At 37.3% G+C, this 20,537-nt stretch overlaps 1 protein-coding gene across 1 annotated transcript in view; it reads left to right on the top strand.

The window, feature by feature from the left end:
- Positions 1–20,537, top strand: part of LOC102232250 (glycerol-3-phosphate acyltransferase 2, mitochondrial-like) — a 143,765-nt gene that overhangs the window by 114,145 nt on the left and 9,083 nt on the right. Inside the window, exons 12-20 of the mRNA XM_023344115.1 lie at positions 149–250; positions 2,210–2,292; positions 6,761–6,891; positions 6,971–7,041; positions 7,280–7,440; positions 8,144–8,247; positions 14,477–14,661; positions 15,166–15,243; positions 18,393–18,515. Of these exons, the coding sequence (XP_023199883.1) occupies positions 149–250; positions 2,210–2,292; positions 6,761–6,891; positions 6,971–7,041; positions 7,280–7,440; positions 8,144–8,247; positions 14,477–14,661; positions 15,166–15,243; positions 18,393–18,515 (1,038 nt within the window). The remainder of the gene's footprint in view (positions 1–148; positions 251–2,209; positions 2,293–6,760; positions 6,892–6,970; positions 7,042–7,279; positions 7,441–8,143; positions 8,248–14,476; positions 14,662–15,165; positions 15,244–18,392; positions 18,516–20,537) is intronic.

The following is a 20,537-nucleotide window of genomic DNA, read 5'->3' as shown; positions in this document are numbered from 1 at the left end:
CATCCAGAAGCCGGATGTTTTCTCTTACTACTTGTACTTTATGGCCATCAGTGATGTTAGAATTGGAATTTTCCTCCTGATGTACTTATTTCGGGGATATAAAGAGTGAATTTCTGTTTGCTGACGTATATTTTCCATGTCCACACAGGAAGCTGGTTTACAGTCTGTGTTGCAGTGGCTGTTGTTGCTTCTCTGGAAGAAACCAGCAGGAAGTGTGATGATCCACCTTTCCCAGCCATTTTCTCTCAAGGTGAAAGATACGGGCCCTCATTTGGGTTAAGAAATGATCAAAGGGTAATTTACATATGTGAGTTATAAAATGAAACCTGGAAAATCCCAGCATACAAGCAATCCAGAGAACTGCCAACTGGAAACATCAATTATCCACTGCATCTATATTTATCCATGGTTTGGAAAAAGTATGGAATTTGATTTGTTCTAGTACAGTTGATCTGAGCTTGCATAAAGTGAGGAAAATGTTGGTCATCGCAGTTTTTAACCATTATATCACAATTTGTGTTCTTAGTATTATGCAGCCATACTTCAGACTCCTATCAGTTAATCACGCAGCAGCGACGCATTTTATGGTAAACCCATAAATTGATTAAAATAGTCTGATAGTCTCTTTTCAAGTTTGTACAAAACAGTTCCTCCAGTTCTCCTTCAATACACCTGTCTGTTTTTTCTCCACCTCAGTCTGTTTTTTAAACGTGTTAATGTCTGTTGTGCCAGTCCCACAGTGTTGTAACGATCAGTAGTTTTAATGGTTTGGAAACATCAGTTTCTCTACCTTAAAAACGTACTCCCCGTTTTAAAACAGACTCAACAAAATAATTTCTTTATAACAGAATTTTTACTATTATTCAAAGTGCTACTAAAATAATATTACCTATTACTATAATATTATAATAATATATTATTATTGTTACTATGAACAATAGGTAATAATTACCTAATATTACCTATTGTGTAAATAGGTAATAATTGCAACATAACAAAAACATTACATTTCATAACTGTTATGTTTTTCATAACATTTAATTTGCACCTTCAGTTTCCAAACCATTACAGTTTTTCAGGATAGTATTTCCAAACAGCCAAATGTGCAGGTCTGTAAAAAAAATGTAGAGCCTACTGCACTAAACCCCATTGAAAACCTCCTGGTTATTCCACCAATTATTGATTTTTGAACTCTTACAGAGTTTAAATATTAGTATGGTTGTTTCTAAATTAATATAAACTTGTTTTCTGTGCATTATTTGAGGTCTGAAAGCACTAAATCCTTTTTGTTATTTTGACCATTTCACATTTTCTGTAAATAAATACTAAATTTTTGCTTGGAATTTCAGAGACATGTTGTCAGTAGTTCATAGAATAAAAGAACAAAGTTCATTTTACTCAAGCATATACCTATAGAAAGTAAAATCAGAGAAACCTATAATTTTAAGTGGTTTCTTAATTTTTTCCAGAGCTGTATGTATTGTGTAAGTAGGTCCCTTCTTTCAGCCGGCTGACTGGCAGTGCACAGATACATTTAGGGATGGGTTACTCTTTTTACCAAACACTTGGAAAATTTTAATGACTTCATGACTTTATTTTAGAAAACAGTGAGTTCCTCCTCTTTAGAAGCACTTTAAACTGTGAAAAGGTCATAAGGGGAATATTTTAGTGGTTTTAAAACAATAACTGTTTAAAATGTCGGTATGCATAGGTTGCATTTTCATAAATATTTATATTTTTTCACAGACAGGTCACGGTTGATTTGTATGACAAACGGTGCGCCTTGCATAAATCATACTGACCTTTAAAAGTTGGCTAAGTAAATTTACTTTTAAAAATGAGAGCTGAGACTGTAAATTTATTGAAGCTTTATTCTTGTAATGAAACGCTCTTTTGACCCATAATGTATATATTTTGATTCACTTGGATGGAGCTGTGTTAAATTGAACATATTAGTATAATTTGTGCAGTAGAAATAACCACAAATGTTTTTTCTTCTCCAAAATGATTAAAATGTTATGAATCTCTTTTTAATAACTTGGCAAATATAGCCAAGTTATTTACAGATTGATACCATTTTGAGACGAAGCTTCTGCCAAAAATTGTACCAACTTTCTGCATTTCTCTTGGCTCTGCTGACTAAAAGTGTGTTAAATGGTGTAGAACATCTGCTTTCCTGTGCGTTAATCATGAGTTTTTCTATGTGTAGGAGATGTGTGAGTCGGGGCGGTGCAGAGTAGATGAATGGCTCCCTCTACAGGACCTGTTGCTGCCTGTTGTCCTCAACAACAGGTAATCAAACCGCCTGCGCTCCTTCCTCTGTGCACGAGTGAGTGTGAAAACTGTAATGTAACAACACCCCCAATAGGATTCCCGTTTGTTGTTTTTTTTTTTGCCATTTTTATCCAACATCTGTGAAATTAGAAAAGTTCCTTTCTGTTAAACTTTGAACAACTTCCCCTCTAAACCTTAAATCTGGCACAGGCATGATGCAAGCCCTGATGAGAGCTTCATCCTCTTAGACTCGCTCCAATTACCATCAACATTACAGTCTGCCAGTGAAAAAGATAACGGAAAGAAAATAACATCCCCGCTCAATCTCTGCTTGGCGCCTAACGAGCAAAGCAGCTTCTCCCCTCGTGTGTTTACTCTGCTCAGAGAGGGGCTCTCCACTTCATGTTTTCAGTAGGAATATCAAAACTGATTCCTAAAAGTTCCAAAGAACGGTGAAGATATTTAATTGTTACCAGCATGAGAGTACTTTTAGCTCCCAGTTCAGGTCTGCACCAAAAACGATGCTGCGGCACGATTTCTTGGTTACTTAGATTTCATCTCTCCAAGCGTCTCTCTGCCCCTGCATGTTAATGCTGCACAGGAAACAGATGGATGAGTGGGTTGTTAAAAATTAAAAGTCCTCACGTGTGAAATATTTATTTACAAAGGTGCAATAACTCTGAGCGGTTTGTTTATTCTCAGTTGAGATCAAGAGCTTTTACAGTCAGTGGGTCCAGATTTGACACACACACAGACACATGCTGATGCTCTTGTGCATATCTCTCTTGCACACGTGCAGAGCTAAGATGCATAAATAACAGTCAAGCTGCGCCCACACTTCTCCAGGTAAGAGGCCGGAAGTTTTTATCAAACACGCCTCAGTGTTTGAGTGATGCACCTGCAGTTACTTTTCCGAGTTGACCTTATATTTCTGAAGGACTCGCATTCACTAGACCGTTTGTCGGTGTTTACACTGCTGTGTTTGATTGCAATTCACAGCTACATGTCCAAACAACAAGAGCACTACTGTAGAGATTTTGTGTTAATTTCTGCAGTGTTTGAAACCTGCAGCTGTACCGCGGTAACAGCAAGTGTAGTTGTCCAAACATTGTTCAAAAGACGCTTATTGTGAAGAATAGCCACACAGCTACACCTTTAACAACAGCAAAGGTGCTTGTTATGAGGCAAAAACCCCTTCGTGGCTTGAAAGCACACATTTTTATGTCTAAATCAGGGTTGAAATGATTCATTGAGTGCCTCAAATACCACGTTTCATCAAGACAATTACTGTCAAACAGTGAGCTTTAGATAGAAAATCAAACAGACTTTTATCCTCCTTCGTTCAGCTAGATTACTTAGAACTTGACTTGGCTGTGGAAAATTTGGAAAATCTTCTGCAGTGAGAGCAGTCATGATGCGTCAAGCTCTTAATTCTCTAAAAACGTTTTTCCATTTTGTTTTCTGCATCTACAAGACTTTACACCACAATCGCATCGCAGTATGACTGTCTCAGACTGCAACACACATCAGCAAGCATACCTGATGCTATTTTAATAAGAAAACTAGACCAGCATCTGGCAAACCAAAGCGCCGCTTCTGGTTGTCCTTTTAACACCTGTTCTGTTCTGAACCGTTGATACTTTAATAAAACTCTCCACATCTGAAAACCAGATGGAAGTTCTGTCTCATTGTGTTTCAGTACGAGTCCAAAGTGTGTTAAAGGAGATGAATGATGGTCATCACTTAAGGAGAATTCACATTCAAATTCAGAAATACTTTATTAGTCCCAAAGGGAAGTTAAATGTTGTCGTAGCTCATTAATTCACATTCTTCAATGAGTTATTGAAGGTGGTGATGTGCTGTTGGTAGGAAACGTCTCTTGTAGCAGTTTGTGTTACAGCAAATCTGAGAAGCCTCTGACTGAAGAGTTTTCTCAAGATAATTAATCAAGACACAATGGGCTGAAATTATTCATGCTATAGTTACTAACTTTTGTTTTATTGAAACTCTGAAGAACATTTTTTGATTTGTGACTTCAAGAACCATCTCAATCCGAACTTTGGAGTCCGCTGGGTTAGTAAATCTCACATCTCTAAGCATGATACTGCCACCACTCGAATGGACTAGAGGTGAACTGATGGCAGTTTTCTGGCTGATCGGTGATTACCAACATTTAAAAAACCTGACCTGCCGGTTCAGATTTTGGACTTGTACTCATTTTTTTGTCTGTTGCTAAATATTGCAAGAAAGTGGTTGAGTTGGCAACAGTGGGGCCAGGATTGTTAACTGTGCAAACGTGACCTGGTGGCCCAATGTAGGCTTGTTGCAGGTTAAGATTAAAGTAGGTTAAAATCTACTGTCACAAAATATTTTGGTTTCTCAGTGTGATAGGAGAATGAAAGGTAGGTCAAATAAACACTTTACTTTGGCCTCAATCTGGAGTTGGAAGGTATAGACCTGGTTCCATGTGAAGCTTAATTACTCCCTTTGTTAAATGTTAATTGTTTTGAAACAAAAAACAAAGAGCAAAAGCAGATTTTGGTATCATTAAAACATACATTCACTGAACTCTAACCTGGATAAACCAAAATAAACACGAAGACACAGGGTTACAGTTTGGGAAAAGTATAGAAATTTGTTTCAGCATTTCCAGATTTGGATATACATGAGAAAGAAGAATAAAGTGAGGCAAATATTAGTATTTCCAGACATTATCACATTTTCTGTTGTCTACAGGTTGTTGTTCATTTCCAGTGTCTCTGCTTTCTTTCTTTTTTTAGATTAAGAACCTTGAGTCTTTATATTACTCTGTTGAAAGCAATCGAGCCACATCAATAAATTCCCTTTCTTTATTAAGAAAATAATTTTTATAGAGTTTATTTTGAAGAAAATTACATTTCTGTTTGTTTTCTTCACTTTAACTGCACTGAAAGCACACCAAACCTTTCTTTCAGAGTCTGCATATTGAATATTGATTTAATCGTTACACCTCAAACCTCTCAAGGTTTTCAAAAACTAAGCCACGCCAGTGCTGCTGTTACCCAGGAACTTGACGCGATGCCCTTCAGAGGTTTTGTGCATATCCAAAACACTCTGGAAACTCTCACACTCCCTTCCCACTGCATTCTTAATGCATAACACCTTCATCTGAGTGGGTCCTAAGAAGATGTCAAAAACATTTTCACATCTCCTCCCTGGTTGGAGTTAAAGATCAAGCTTTTTGTAATAAATTAATGAACGCTTCTTTCTTTGTGCAGGAGTCTAAACTCAGGTGGGTTTAGACTCAAAGGGTTGGAACTCATAACTAATAACAAATGATAAAATAAATAATTAAAACATATAAAAACATTATTACCTTTAGTAAAGCTTTCATTACTGTAAAAAAAATGGAGATATTTACATTACTTGTTGAAAATGGTCTGAAAAATCTCCAATTTAAATGTTTTTATTAAATGTAAATAAGATCAGATAAATATTTTTCCCCAAAATCGGTACTCCTTTTTTCTGTTCCATTTGTTATGTGAAATATGTTCATCAATTTTAAAAAAAAAAGTCTTTATTGAATTGAAATAATTTCATACATAATCCTTTGGGCCTTAGTCCAAAAATGTTACCACGTTTTAGTATGAATATGAAAAATAAAAAGCAATCCTAATCCAGAATAGTTTTATTAACTTTCAAGATGGAGTGAACCCGTCAAGATAACCAAAGAAGGCAAAGCAAGTTTATTTCACCTTTTATGTACAAGACAAAATGAAATTACAAAGCTAAATTTAAAAGTCTTTAATAAAAAGTAGGTATTAAAAAATGGATATCATAAACATTTCTCTCCAGTTCAAATCTAGTCTTCAGTTTCAAGCTTCAATCAGGAAAATTGTCAAAAGTCATTGTAAACAAAAATGTTTTCGGTCATAATCTATTTATATAACAAATATATTTGTTATACGTTAACAAATATATTATCCCTATTGATATAATATTGATATAATGCTTTAAGTCATCAAATTGGCTTTGTCTTTATTTAGTCAGGAAATTCATTTTGTTTGAAGACACCATGCAACTTTAAATCCAATCCGTGCCCATTGTTGTATTTTGCAGATAAATCAGTCGTTTACTATTGAGCGCAGGGACAAACAACATTTCCAGAGGCTAACTTGTTTAAAAGCTGCCCTTCTGCATTTTTACAATTAGAGTGAGTTCAAAGAGAAACGAGCTTTGATCGGATTCGTGTGATTAATGATAATGGGATAAAATTGCAGTGGCTTGCATTGTTGTTACCTTGATTCCTATCATACAGAGTGGAGCTGAATATACCCTGAATAAACTCCGGAGCCGTGTGAGTGTGCAACAAATAATCAAGCTATCTAAAACCACTTGATTGTTGTAATTGGCTATCAGGAGAAAAGAAGTGTAATTTAAAGTTTAGTAGGGAAGAATTGAGTTGAATTGAACGTTCAGTTAAATGCCTCTTACTTTTTCATTTTAGAGCTGACAGTGTGTTTGGGAAGAGACGGATGTCGTGGCTTCTGCCTGCGTTGCATTCTGCTCCTGAACTCGAAGAGAAGAGGCATTCAGATAGAGACCTCAGCGTTGCCATCGTCCTCCACCTCATCTTCTGTAAATCCAGAATTATTTAAAATCCCACTGAGCCTTAATTAAATCTTTATCTCAGGACGGTGTTTGTGTTTTTATGTAGCGGTCGCTTCCTGCACGGCTGTGATGTCCACCAGTCTCGTGTCCAGTCTGCTACTCTACAAACACAGCAAGGTACACACATCCTTCCTGTGTTGCTATGTTCGCTGCTCTCTGCATTAAAGTCTGCCGCTGCTCCTCAATATCCATCAATACTCCTAGAGACTCTTAAACAAAATTGGTTTTCAGTGTAGTAGAGTGTGACAGTGATTTTTCTGAGTCATACCCAGCAATCCCAGACTCATATCTCCAGATGGTTAATGCTCATGTCTGATTCTGGAATTAAACATCTCCTTCTTCCGCTGCTCCGCAGGGCGTGAGTACATCTGTCCTGTGTTGTGACGTCGCCTGGCTCCTCGAGGAGCTCTTGTTCAGGAACAGAGACGTTGGCTTTAGGGGAACTCTTCCAGAAATCGTCCACTACTCTCTCTCCCTGCTTGCACCTCACCTCATCATCGCTGCATTGCCGACAGGGTAGTTCTGTTGTGTTTCTGCTACAGAATTAGAACAAGCACTGAAAGTACATACATTCACCCTCTTGGGCACGTGTCAAACTCGAGCCCCGAGGGCCAAATCCGGCCCGCCGTAGCATTTTAAGTGGCCAACTAGATTCCAAATTATATCAGGAAGGCCCTCAAGTTTTTCACAAATCCGCAAAATTCACACAAAATCAACAGATTCCACATCTTTCTCAAAATTGACCAAAAACATTGGGTTTAAGTGACTGCTGCCTTAGTCTTACTTGATGTCAAGTAACTGATAAGGTGATTAATAAAAAGTTACATTAGGGCAAGTATCCTAACAATTCTTTACAAATATTTTGAATTTAAAACAATCACAAACTCCTAGGAGGGACTGGGCAGTGTGAAAAGATGTTCAATATTATTTAATTTTAATAAGTACTTATTGAAAATTGAAACAACTATTTATTAATATCAATATTTTCTGGCGCAGCTGGCCCTTTAAGAACATTCAGATTTTTGATTTGGCCCAGAACAAAACAAGTTTGACACCTCTGCTCTTGGGTATTGTAACCTTTTTACTGCTTGTACAAATTGAGTATGATTAACAAAATTTGGCTCTTTTGACAAAAAATTAAAGTATAACTCTTCAATGTAACAGTGAAAACCCTTTTTAAGCAATAAAAACTCTATTTTGAGTAAAAACTCTCTTTTAGGAAAGACCCTCTCATTGTCCCTCGTCCGTCCGCTGCTTCTGTTCTTCACCTCTCTGCTCTGGCCCAGAAGGTGACTCACACCTTCATACTGGAAGCTGTGGGAGGTGAGTGAGTTTTCCTGTGACGCTTAAGCTGAAATGTCACCTTGAAATATATATATATACATATATATATATATACTGTATATATATTGTTGGTGTGTCTTATTTTTTTGTGTTAGGCATTGGCAGTTCTGACCTCTTGGCTCGTCAGATCTCAATTGATATTCCTCCACTATCTAGAAATTGAAAGACTAATAAAGAAGTTTAATTTCTTCCTGATATAGGAAAATATGTAAATTGGTCTGAAATAATGTTCCATCTTTAACAAAGTTCCTCCTAAACTTTTTATTATTCTGTTGAAAAATTCTTTTTTTTAATAAAGGATAAAAGGCAAATTAAAAGTAACCCAAATGCCAAAGGAGGAGGAAGAGTAGCCTAAGAAATAAGTGAGAGTATTTAATCATCGGTTTCTGTCCACCAGCTTAAATCAAAAATTTCAATGATAACCAGCAACTTTATTTACTAACTGGTTCCCAGCACTACAAATTCACTTTTTACTGGTCAAATTCACTTCAGCATCAGAATGATATGCATCATGTAGGCTGTTCAATGGATTGAATGATGGCAGCTGCCAGCCCAACATCCAGCAATGACACTAGATTGTTAAATTATACCTTATTGTCCCCTAAGGAAAATGTTTGTGTATTGTTGTGCAGTAATCAATGTTTGTCACATTGATTACTGCAACAGCGTCTTCACAGGTCTGCCTAACAAATCAATCCTCCAGCTGCAGCTGATCCAGAACTCTGCTGCTTATGTTCTCACTAAAACCAGGAAGATAGAGCACATAAACCCAATTCTAAAGACCCTACACAGGCTCCCGTTAGCTCAAAGAATAGACTTTAAAATACTGTTGTTAGTTTATAAATCACTGAGTGGCTTAGAACCACAATTCAATAAAGATCTGCTGCTGTTGTATCAATCTTCCATTCTCTTCAACCTCAGAACCAGAACCAAACAAAAAGAAGCATCATGCAGATGCTAAAAACCCATTTGATTAGAGTTGCCTTTTTATTAAAATTAACTGAACATTTTTTGTTTTTTTGTAATTTTTTGTTAGTAGTTCAACTTTTCTTTACCTTCCATTGCAATTAACTTTTTTGTGTTTTCATCATTTTGATTTCCCTTGTTGCTGAAATTTGCTGTACAAACAAACTTTCCTTTTCTACTTGTACGTGATTTTTTTATTCCATTGGGATGCAGAGATGTTGCTATGGAGACAGTCAAAAACTAAAAATCAAGAATTTCTTTCTTCCAAGTGCACGTGGTGCAGCTATAATTGATCCATTATCAATTATTGATCCATCCTCCATTATTAGAGGACAAATGTTAGCAGGTGAAAGGGATGCAGCTATTTCCTGCAGGTCAGCGCTAGCCGCTCTAATCCTCAGCCTCTGGTCAGCTTGGCAATTAGCTTCTTAGACTTTGGTCATGCAGGTCCTCTTCCACAACAAGCTTTTTATTTTCTCCTCTGCATCATCGAAGTTCACTCTTATCTCCAGCAAAATGTTATATAAAAAAATCCTTCCATCGACCAAAATAAAAGCCCCAGTCCTTTTCCAGGAGGAAGAGTGGGCGCAAATTCACTGACAGAAAATGAGGAATTGGTAAAAATTCTGAATTGTATAGAGAAGCAGAACAAAGTGAGCCAAGACCAGAGAGATTTGGTGCCACATGGGGCGGCTGGGCTTTTTGTACGCGCTGATTTAGCAGAGCAGGGACTAAATATTTATTACCAACTGTTTAAGTCTATTGAAGGAGTATTTTTTTTTACTCAGATACATTAAAATTTTTGATTTGGACCAGATTGTGCTTCTCAGATTTTGTTGTTGGGATCAGACAGAGCAGCAGAACGATTTAGCTTTAAATGAGGCAGATTGGATCAGTTTGACCCGGTTTCCAAGGAACCTGAACAGCGACAAACATGACATTTAAAAGTTCAGTATTTTGCTTCTTTTCATAAACTATCACTAGAAAAAGAGCCAAACTTGTAAATAATAAATGTCTTTCATAGTAAAATCACCTCAGGCTCAATTTCTTTTTCAACATTCAGCAACTGATTAGCTTCTTTAAAGCTAAATTAGTTCCTGAACTATGGCCCAAAACCTAGAAGGGTTGAGAAAGAACCAAAGAGCAGAGAAGGAAGGAAGTTCAAACCGTCCCAGACCCGGTCTATCTGCTCGACTTTCTAACAATATGAGGAGAGAAATTTAAAGAGGAGAGGCAAAAGCAAATGAGGTAAATTAGCAAAAAACTACAGAATACAACAGTTAAAACAAAACTGGATAATGACATGTAGAAGTAGCCATATATCAATCAATAAATCGAGTTTATTTGTTTAGCAACAAGGCAGTTCAAAGTACTTTACATCATAAAAACACAAAAAAATCAGCAATTGAAAAAAAAATTACATTTTCCACATTAAAATGTTGGTGACTGTTTCACTTATTATGGTACGAAAGCAACTCTAAACATATAAAATATATTTTCCAAAAAATAATTTCAATAAATACAAACACATTCAGTCGTTTACGTCCAGGCACCTGATTTGTGCCGTTTTATATTTTTTCTACTCGCCATTTTACACGATAGCCTTTCTTAATTTGGTTCTCCGAGTTGCCGTTTTTCTGACTGCTTTGTGTGGAGCTCAGGAAGTGCGCGACGTGTAATTATCTTCAGAGCTCATAGATAAAATTATGCAGAGTCATAAAGAGGCATCACGCTGCAGCAGAGGACCCAGCCATTATACAAAACTACAGCAAGCAAACAGCCTCTTCCGGTCACAGTCCCGCTGGAATACGTTTTCCTCATTTATTTTTTTATAGAGACGACTTCAGATTAGTCCTAACTGCCTCGTTCATGTTTCATTGTTGCTAAGGCAAAATGCTTTTTATAGTTAGTTTTTTCAAGACTATTTAGCTTTTATATGTAATATAATCTATAGACTATACTGTTGTTAATTTACTTATCAATTATTTATCTAATCAAGCTAGTTGGCAAAGACTTGAATACTTAGTTTTTTTTTTATCCACAACAGTTTTATGCTTTAAAACAAAGGTATAAAAGGGGATAAAAAGATAAACTCCTTTGCTGTTTTAGTTTTAAGAATGAATCTGGTTACTGTCTGCTTAAAAAAAGTTTGATGTGCTTCATACTTTGCAGAATTTAAGCTTAAAACTTTCAGACCAGCATTCTTACAAATAATCTAACAGATTTTATCAGAGAATATGTTGCTGAAGTCGTGGGAACAACTTTTACACCTCAGGAAAGTTGAATATCTAAAACTTTCCAACATATTTGTGTTCCAGGGGATTTTGAATATTGTTTTTTTGTACAGACCCAGGTTGAGTTCTGCCTAAATATATTCTGGAATGCATCCAGGTTTGGCATGAGCCAGTTGTTAATCAGTAAAAATAACTCCTCCTTGTTTTATCTGCTAAACTTTATTCCACCATGCTCGTCACCAAAAGACGTATAACATGAAGAAGCAGTGACGTGCGGTCAGGGGAGGCAGGTGAGGCAGTGCCTCACCAGCCATCATGGAAAGAAAGAAAATATATAATCATAAAGTAATTTAAATTGTTATATTCATCTGGTGGTTTGTACTAAAAAATATTTATTTTTCATGTAGCTTCACCAATTTCGATTTTTATTTGTTCAAAATCGCTGAATTTTCTTATTTTCCCATTCAAATGCTTGGAAGCGATGCCGGTGAGGCAGCAGCGAGCTCTGCCTCACCTTGGATTGCGCAACCCCTTGCTCTGCGCTGGCTGCTAAGCGGAGAGAGCATGTTGCTGTACGGCGTCAATAAAATGGTTTAAACAAATTTAATATGTGAACTTATTTCCAATAATTTAGCTTATGTATATAATGTACAGTGCTTTTTGTCACCAACTGTGTTTGTGTAACGTGTTTCGTGTAATGAGCGATTATAAACGGCAGAGAACAGGTTCGAGGTGAGGCAGGCAGTTCTCTTGCCTCATGGCAGGGGGCGCTCAAGATCCCAGACGTTCGTCTTGTTCACTCCTCAACTGCCGAGTAAGTGACAGCGAGCTAGGCTAAACGATTCGGGAAGCAAGTCAAGTGCAGCGATAGATTTTGTGAGCTACAGTTTGTATGTGTAAGGATGCAGAAGTGAAACATAACCTGTAAACTGCTGTCAATCTATGCATCTATTTGCAAATCTGATTCTGATGACGTCAGTGCCTCACCAGCTATGAACCTCACCGCACGTCACTGTGAAGAAGAGTATAAACCCCAAAACCGACGCTTCTGGTAGCACAGTGCCCCCTAGTGGATGGACATGTAAAACAAACAAAACAAAGGAGGACCACTGATATCAAGATACTTGACTGGTTTAGAAACAGTTTTAAAACTACAGGTATTTTATGTAAAGCACGTTTTTTTTTCTTCAGGTTTTCTTTGGTTGTATAGTGATAACCCCACCGGTTGCTGCTTATTGCAGGTCAGCTGGCCGAAAGAAGGCTGCTACACTTTTCCCTCTGACTCTAACTCACTTTTCAGCAACTGTAGAAATAATTGAAGCCACAGCTGGAGTCTCACTGCAGCGCCTGTATATTTAACAGCTCACCACAGGCATCACTGTGGGTCGCATAAAAAAGTCAGATGGTCATCACTGCTGAGCATACTTGTGTTGACATGTAAAGCCATGCTGTTCAGCTCCCCAGAGCTGAAGGTTTACTTGCTGATTTTTAAATAATTCATGGCAATGTTTTATTAAATCTGCGCGCTCCTCTCTGGCTGAAGAGTTTGGCGCGCAGCAGAATATGCATCAGTGATGCATGATAATCATCGAGCAGCAGCAAGGCAGTATAAAGTCATCGTTTAGCCCCAAAGCTATCTGTCGGCTACTTCTTATTTTCATGCTGACAGGAATGCTGAGGTGAAGAAATACCTGCTGTCGCTCTGGTTTGGCACTGCTGGAGAATAATGTTTCATAATATGATTCATTATTCCTGCATAAATGATTCTGGGGGCGAAGTGGAGCAGCTGGTCAGTGTGGTTTTGTGTAAAACATTCACAGATGGGTGGCAACTTCCAGTGACAACAATAAAGTGACTGCTTATTGATATGACATTGCAGGGATTTTAACGACATGAATGAAAAAACAAGACGTAATAAAAAGTCTTTCAACCTAAAAAGCGGAATGGTATTGAATATTTTTAAAATTTGCTTTGTGAAATGTGAAGGCTGCTTTTGTTCAGGAACAAAAACAGTGTGTGGAGGTTTCTTCTAGCAACTCACAAAGGAAAAATAATATAAAGGACTGAAGCTTAAAGGTGACATATTATACAAAATTCACATTTTGCACAATTTTACACTTTGATTTGGGTTTTAAAAACTGCCTAAGCACTTACAAAACAAACGCCCAGCTGTTTTTGGTGTCTGAAAAATTAGCCATTTCAAAAACCTGAATGCAACATCACGAATCAACAGGCACTGCCTCTCATCTAGCAACTTCGGCGAAGCTCTGCGTGTCACCTAGCAACCTAAGCGGCACTCTAGCATTTTTGGTCATTTGGTTTTACCGCTGTATTTATTGTACAATGGAAAAGTCAAGTGTTTTGTTGTTTACTTACCCTCCAGAAACAACTTGCTACTTGGTTGTGCAGGAGGCTCTGCTAATGCTATTCAAAGATGTATTATTTTCTAATTGTGAATCTGTTTTCAGCCATTTTCAATTAAATTTAATTCAGAAATACTTTATTGATCCCAAAGAGGAGCTAAATGTTGTAACTTGCATTCATTCAAGATTCTTCGAAGAGCTGTAGATGTAGGAAGGATTTCTTGTACCAGTCTGTATTACAGCATATTTGAAGAAGCTTCTAACTGAAGACTGTGACTCTTAAGAGGATGACCACAGCTGCCCATAATATTCTTGATTTTATATAAAATTATGTTGAGTGTAAATGTTAAGTTGGGGGCCAGCAGAAGCTTATTTGGATTTAAAACGGCTCAAAATAGACAGAACTGACCAGAAAATCTCACTGAGAATTATTTTGTGTAAAAAGGTTTAATAAATGTATTTTGTATAGCATAAACCTACCCTAACCTGTTCAAGGGAGCATTAATATGTCACCTTTAAATAGATTATATAAATCCATCCATCCCAAATATTTCAGCCAAACTCTAACATCTTCATGTGTTCTGCTGCCAAAAGCTTGTTTTCCTCTACGTGTCTCGGCAATCACTCGGATGTTTTCGGTCCTAGCGTGCGCGGTGTCGGCCATGCTGTGCGAGGTGGTCTTCAGCGGCGTCAGCAGCCGAGTGAGGAGCGACGGCGTGGAGGGAGAGGAGGTCAAAGGTGACATGGAGTTTGATGTGGTGCTCGGTCAGTCGGAGCTGACGGAGAAAGCCTTGCAGCTTTGCCATCTCCTGCCTCCGGGCATCATGCCAGTGAGTTTGTATTCATATCACACAAATCCACACCCAGTGTGTCTCATTCAATGGATGTTTAATGGAGCTGAACAGCCATTCATCCTGCTCTGCTGCCTCTATCTCAGCCAGAGAGAGGTTTTGGATTGTGTGGGTGTGTGTATTTCTCTGAATGCGCACGCTTCATCAGGCTGACTTCAAGGGCTCCGAATCTGAGCCACTAATATTTTTCCTTTCTGTGAGCCCACCTTTCATTTCAGCAGCTGCTCTTTCTTGTCTCCTTTGCTTGTAGCTTTGTTTCTCACTCCATTTCTCACCAAGAAATATCTCCCCCAGCTCTCAGCCTCCTTCCAGCTGCCTCTCGTTCTCCCTGTGTGATCTTCGCTACATCTCTACTCCAAACCTTATGCCTTCTGTCAGCTGTCTCCGGCTGTATTTCTTAGAACGGTGATAGTCTGAAGTTGTTTTTACTTTTGACTGCTTCACCACCAAGCTAAGCCATTTTCTCTCTCTTGCTCTCTGCAGCCTTGTCAGTCGGCTCAGAGTTTTGCTCTGGATGCTGTTGACAGTCTGGTCCGCTGTGGCATCCTGATCATGGAGGAAGTAAGAACCGCTAAAGAGTTTTGAAAGTTATTTCCTTTAAGTCTAAATCATTTAAAACAGTCATTTTGTTGAAAATATCTCTGTAAATCAAATTGAAACCTGATATTTTCCTTGAATATTTGTGTTTTCTGTCCAATATTAAATAAAAAAATTTTTTTAGGTTAAGTTAGGATTAGCAAAATTATTTTATTTTATGAAAACAAATTAGAAAGGTTACAGTTGGGTTCTTTCTCGCCTTTTAATCTGATTGAACATTGAAAGTAGCTCTTTTTCATTAAGTATTTTCAAATCATCACTACTGTCAGTAGAAGGATCTCCTGTAGCAGGCTGTGCTGCAGCACACCAGAAAGTCTCTGACTTAAGACTCTGTTACAGAGTTGCTGTTTCAAAGAAAATTAATATTTTCTGAAATAATTTTCTTTGCACAATCAACTCCAGGCCGGATCCAACCTCCTTTATCAGATCATTTGGTTTTGTTGTCATTGCGTTTGATGCTGCTACTGCCATAGAAAAGATCAGATTTTTTTCCTGAAACAACCGACGGAAGATTATCCCCGTCTTGCAGCAGAAACAGTACAATCTGCTCAGTCTCTCCTTGTTGGCAGCTTTGCTGTTGGATCTCCTGCCTGGTCTGTTGTCTCACTGAACACTGGGGTATTTTTAAGACGTCTTAATTTATGCAAACTTATCCGTGTTTCCCATGAAACTTGCTTTTGTTCTGGTTCACTGAAGACGACACAGAATGTACATGTCCTCAGTACTCAGTATCCTGTCCATCTATCTGGTCATCTGAGTGTTTCTGCAGGTCACAGAAACAGTCTGTAAAACCAAAGGCTTTACAGACTTTGGTTTGTAAAGCCTCCTGTGGTGATCTACAGCTCCAGACACCCTGATCAGAAACAGACCTTCAGTGTCTTGTACTGTTCTGTTGGTCAGGAAGTTACTGTATTTCCTCACTGTTTAATGAATGGTCTATTTTTTAGCTTTTTTCATATTTAAAGCTGCTTTAAGAGAGGCGAAACAAAACAGCCAGTCAAAGCACAGTACGTCTTACTCTGACGCTCCTGACTACGGTAGCCGTAATGTAACTGGAACGTTTTGACAGAGAGCCGTGTACCACACAAAATAGCTCAACTACAACCACAATTGATCCAGATTAATTAACCACAGAGCGCTGTTTTACTCCAGAACAACATATAAGGCTCTCCGGATTATAAGGTTGTTTTTTGATAAAATTAAAAGATTTTAAGTGCGTCTTATATTCCATAGCGATCCAGACGATGGTTGAGGACTCCACCTGCGTCTCCTGGAATTTAAATCAACATGAATTGTGTCAACATTACGGTTATTAACGTGAATCTAAAAAGTTTAACACATTGCATAATGCAGGCTAACTGCTGTATGTATTTTGACCTAAAAGCCTCCAGGTTCACAGCAGTGCATTTCACAGCCTTGTACTGCGTTCAGCAACGCAGAGTCGCAAACGTGAGTAAAAAGACGAATGAGGAGAGTTTAACTGGTGAGGAGAGTTTAAAGCAAATTTCGCTTTAAAAAAACTGTAACGGATGTTTAGATAAAACCAAGGTAGTATGTAGCTTAGTTACTGCAATGAAGAATTATCATTTTACCAACCAGCTACGGTTAACGTTTGAATCAAACCTGCAAAAATTAAATATTTTTCAAAATCATGAACTTTTACATTTCAAGCTTACAAAGTTGAATGTGGTGATTTATGCAATAATTAAAATCATTGGAGAAATCAGAGAACATGACTCTCACAGTGCTTCCCGCTTTATCAGTCAGATGACAGTGGGTTTGTTTCAATCGTGTGTTTTATATTTCATATTTGTTATAAATTAGTTTTCACTTAAAGGTTTTTTTTTGTGGCACTCCTAAAGTGACGAAAGCAATTTTTTACGATCATGGTTGATTTGTAAAATTAACAAAAAGATTAAAGCATCTAAAGGGAATGAATATTTTTTATCTGCATTGCATGACTAAGGTGGAAGATGAGACAGCAACGGTGTGACAGGAAAAGGAAGGAGATGTTCAGTTCATTTACTCCGTACAGACATCCATCTATCGGATATTTCTCTCTGTTTTCACCCCTCATGAAACATATTCCACATCATTCTACTCGAGCATTCTCTCCATTTATTTCCTGTTTTTTGTCTTGACTTTGAGTTGCTTGTAAGTTTTATTCCTTTGTCCATCCCTGAAGACGTTAGAACTCAGAGCAGTGATGAAGGGTAAGATGGGATCGTTGAATAAGTGTGAAATAGTGACACAAGGCAGCAGCGGCGTAGCCTGCAGCTGCACACAGACCAGCGGAGCTTTATGATCCTCCAGTGTCATGTGAGAAATGTCTTAATCTGCAGAATCTGAAGATTAATTTTTACATTCAGAATGCGTATGATCTCTGTGAAATCTAGATGGTTTCTCTAAAAGCAAAAACTACCAAAGTAGTATAAAAATGCAAAACCTTTTGGACAGTGCAGTGTGTCTATTAAAAGACTTTTGTTAATTTCTTTATTTTGCGTATCTTTATTTTTAAAGGTCACATGTATTCGGACACCCAACAGTGTTAATTAACTCTTTTCACATACATGTACTGCACGGCTTTTGTGTTTCACTCCCTTGTTAGAAAATTTATAAGAAGTCCAAGGCACTCAGAACACTTATCTTGAAATAAGTTATTATTAAAGCTGCAATCCAGTGATGAACTCGGCTTGTTACCTACTAGTTAATACCCTCACTGGTGACACTTTATTTGAAAGGATGGGCATAAGAATGTCATAAACATGACACAACACCTGTTATGACCATAGAGGAGTCTTTATGAATGTTTACGACTGTTTTCAGAAAGTGCCATTTGGTAAATAATGACACTTTTAATGCAAAGTTGCACTAAAAGTTGCATTAAAAGTCTATTAAAAGTGCCAGATTTGCATCATTTGGTAAATATTGCCAAATATTTAATGTAAAGTTTAACCGAAAGTTCTTTAAAAGTGTCCACTTTGCATTAAGAGTGTCATTAATGTGGCATAAATATGTCAAAACATGTCATGTTTATGACAGTATCATGTCAGTCTTATGCACACTCCTTCAACTAAAGTGTTACTGTTTGCTCTTCGGTTTGTCTCATGCAGATTCCCCGAGATGTTCACATCTGTGATTTCTGGAAGAGGGAAGGCACTCTGAACTGGACCGCCACCGATGACCCATATCACAGCGACTCTGACTGCGAGGACCAGGACTTGCGCTCATACAAGGTAAAGAAAAGCTTCATGGGTCGCCTTTGGATTTGTCATATGATTCAGAGTAGCATGAGGTTTGAAAATGGGACAAAGGTTTTCTGCTCATCCAGAGCAATCACTGGGAGACCGCAGTAAACTTGCGCATGCAGAAACACAGAATGGTGACATGAAAAGAACTTTGAAGTATCTAAATCTCCATTACAAAAAGCTTCTACACATCACATCTCACATATCTTGAATGTGAATTAGCAGAGTGTGGTCTTTAGACGTACTTCCTGTTGGATTCGATATTTCAAACCAACTCTAATCAGCCGAGGTTCTTCCACAGGGACCAAACAGCAGGAGTTTAAATATTTCAAAGTGACTTTGGGTTGTTTAAGAATCATGAAAGAAGACATGATTAACTTAAAGATGGACACATTTAGGGATCGTCACTCAACTAAGCTTTGTTTTGTTTTTTTTATCATTTAATCTCTCATTTTAATAAGTTGTTTCTGTGTAACATTACCATTAAAATAAACTAATTTGACAAAAAATTATCTATTATAAATTACATTATTGTGTTGCAACATACAAGTTATTTAGAAAGAATCTCTATAATGTGAAAACTTGATTGAAAACCAGTTTAATCAGGAGGTTTGTAGATGGCATCAAGACATTAGTTCCATTTTATAGCATAATGAAGTAACTATATTACCTTCAGTTATAAAAATGCTTTGTTTATCAAACATGACTTAAAAAACATTTGAGTTCACAATTCGACGCCTTGAAATTGGGCGTCTGTCTCTTTAAGAAGCTCCTGCTTTGTGTGTCTTATGGTTGTTGTTTTTTTATGTCAGGTAAAATATATATTATGTTTTTTATCATCTCAGTCAAATTGATGGACAATAAAAAAAAAATCTAGTGCGACCTCTTCCTGCAGTTTTTGTATTTTTCCAGTATGGATTTTATTCAAAGTTTATAAAAATAAACATTTCAGCGTAAATATCTCTGATACAACTTGAACAATTGTGGCTTATAGACAAGTTTGGCTTGTATATGTGCATTGTTTTTCTTTTTAAAGTTAGTGAGTGCAGCTTATATTCATGGTACTCATTAGTATGAATCAGTATCAGATTAATATATTTTGGTATTTTTGTCTCATTTTTGTCCAAGTTGACTTAAAAAGCAGAGCTGTTATTATTGTTGGTTAATTTTCTAGGCTACAGAAGAGAAACTATTAGAGATGCAGCAATATAAAAATTATTCTGATATTATATGTGTCATGTGCTTATAAATATTCTTTTACTCTGGCATTTTCTTCTTTAGTTGCAGAGGCATTTTTAAAATAAAGTTCTACATTTAAAGACAAGCATTTAATAGACTGAAGTATTGAATTCCATTGCTGTCATTTAGTCAATTAAAAAATAGAAATATATATTCACGCCGATTGCTTCATTAAATCTAATAAACATCATATGAAGAGTAAAATGTCCAGGTCTGGATGTATACTTCTTTTTTCAGCTTGCTGCTTGTATTTCTACAACAGATGGGTAAAACTGTGAGTTGAGTAATGAACTTAACCTACAAATGAAAAACGCAGGTCACCGACTCGCTGCATACTGCAGCCTCTCTAAAAGATAACCAGTGATGGGACATCTTGGCTCCAGGATTTTTTTGCTCATATCGGACCATTCTGGAATACGGACCAATAAATGGACCGCAGTTACATTGGGCTTTTATCCAAAGCGCTTTACAATTTTCCTCCCACTCACCTATTCTCACACACAACCGTGTTCCTGTCGCCCCTCAGAGTGTCACATTTTTCATTCCAGGAACATTTTGTACCTTTTGTAGCTACATTCAGTGTTTGTCTAAATCTAAACTTGAGTCAAACAGAAGTTTTTACTCTGAAGTTGAATTTTTCTCTCTGCTGCGGACAAAACAAGACCCATCATGAGTCTCGGTGCCGTCCCAGGCAGTGGCTGGTAATTAAGATCACCTTTAAGGAGACTTTTACCAGAGAATCTGAGAACAAGCAGCTGACCTGCTGAACGA

Source organism: Xiphophorus maculatus, chromosome 12 (assembly GCF_002775205.1).
Source record: "Xiphophorus maculatus strain JP 163 A chromosome 12, X_maculatus-5.0-male, whole genome shotgun sequence".
Taxonomy (NCBI): Eukaryota; Metazoa; Chordata; class Actinopteri; order Cyprinodontiformes; family Poeciliidae; genus Xiphophorus; species Xiphophorus maculatus.
The sequence above is the reverse complement of the archived record's forward strand: the minus strand, read 5'-3'. Positions and strand labels throughout refer to the sequence as shown.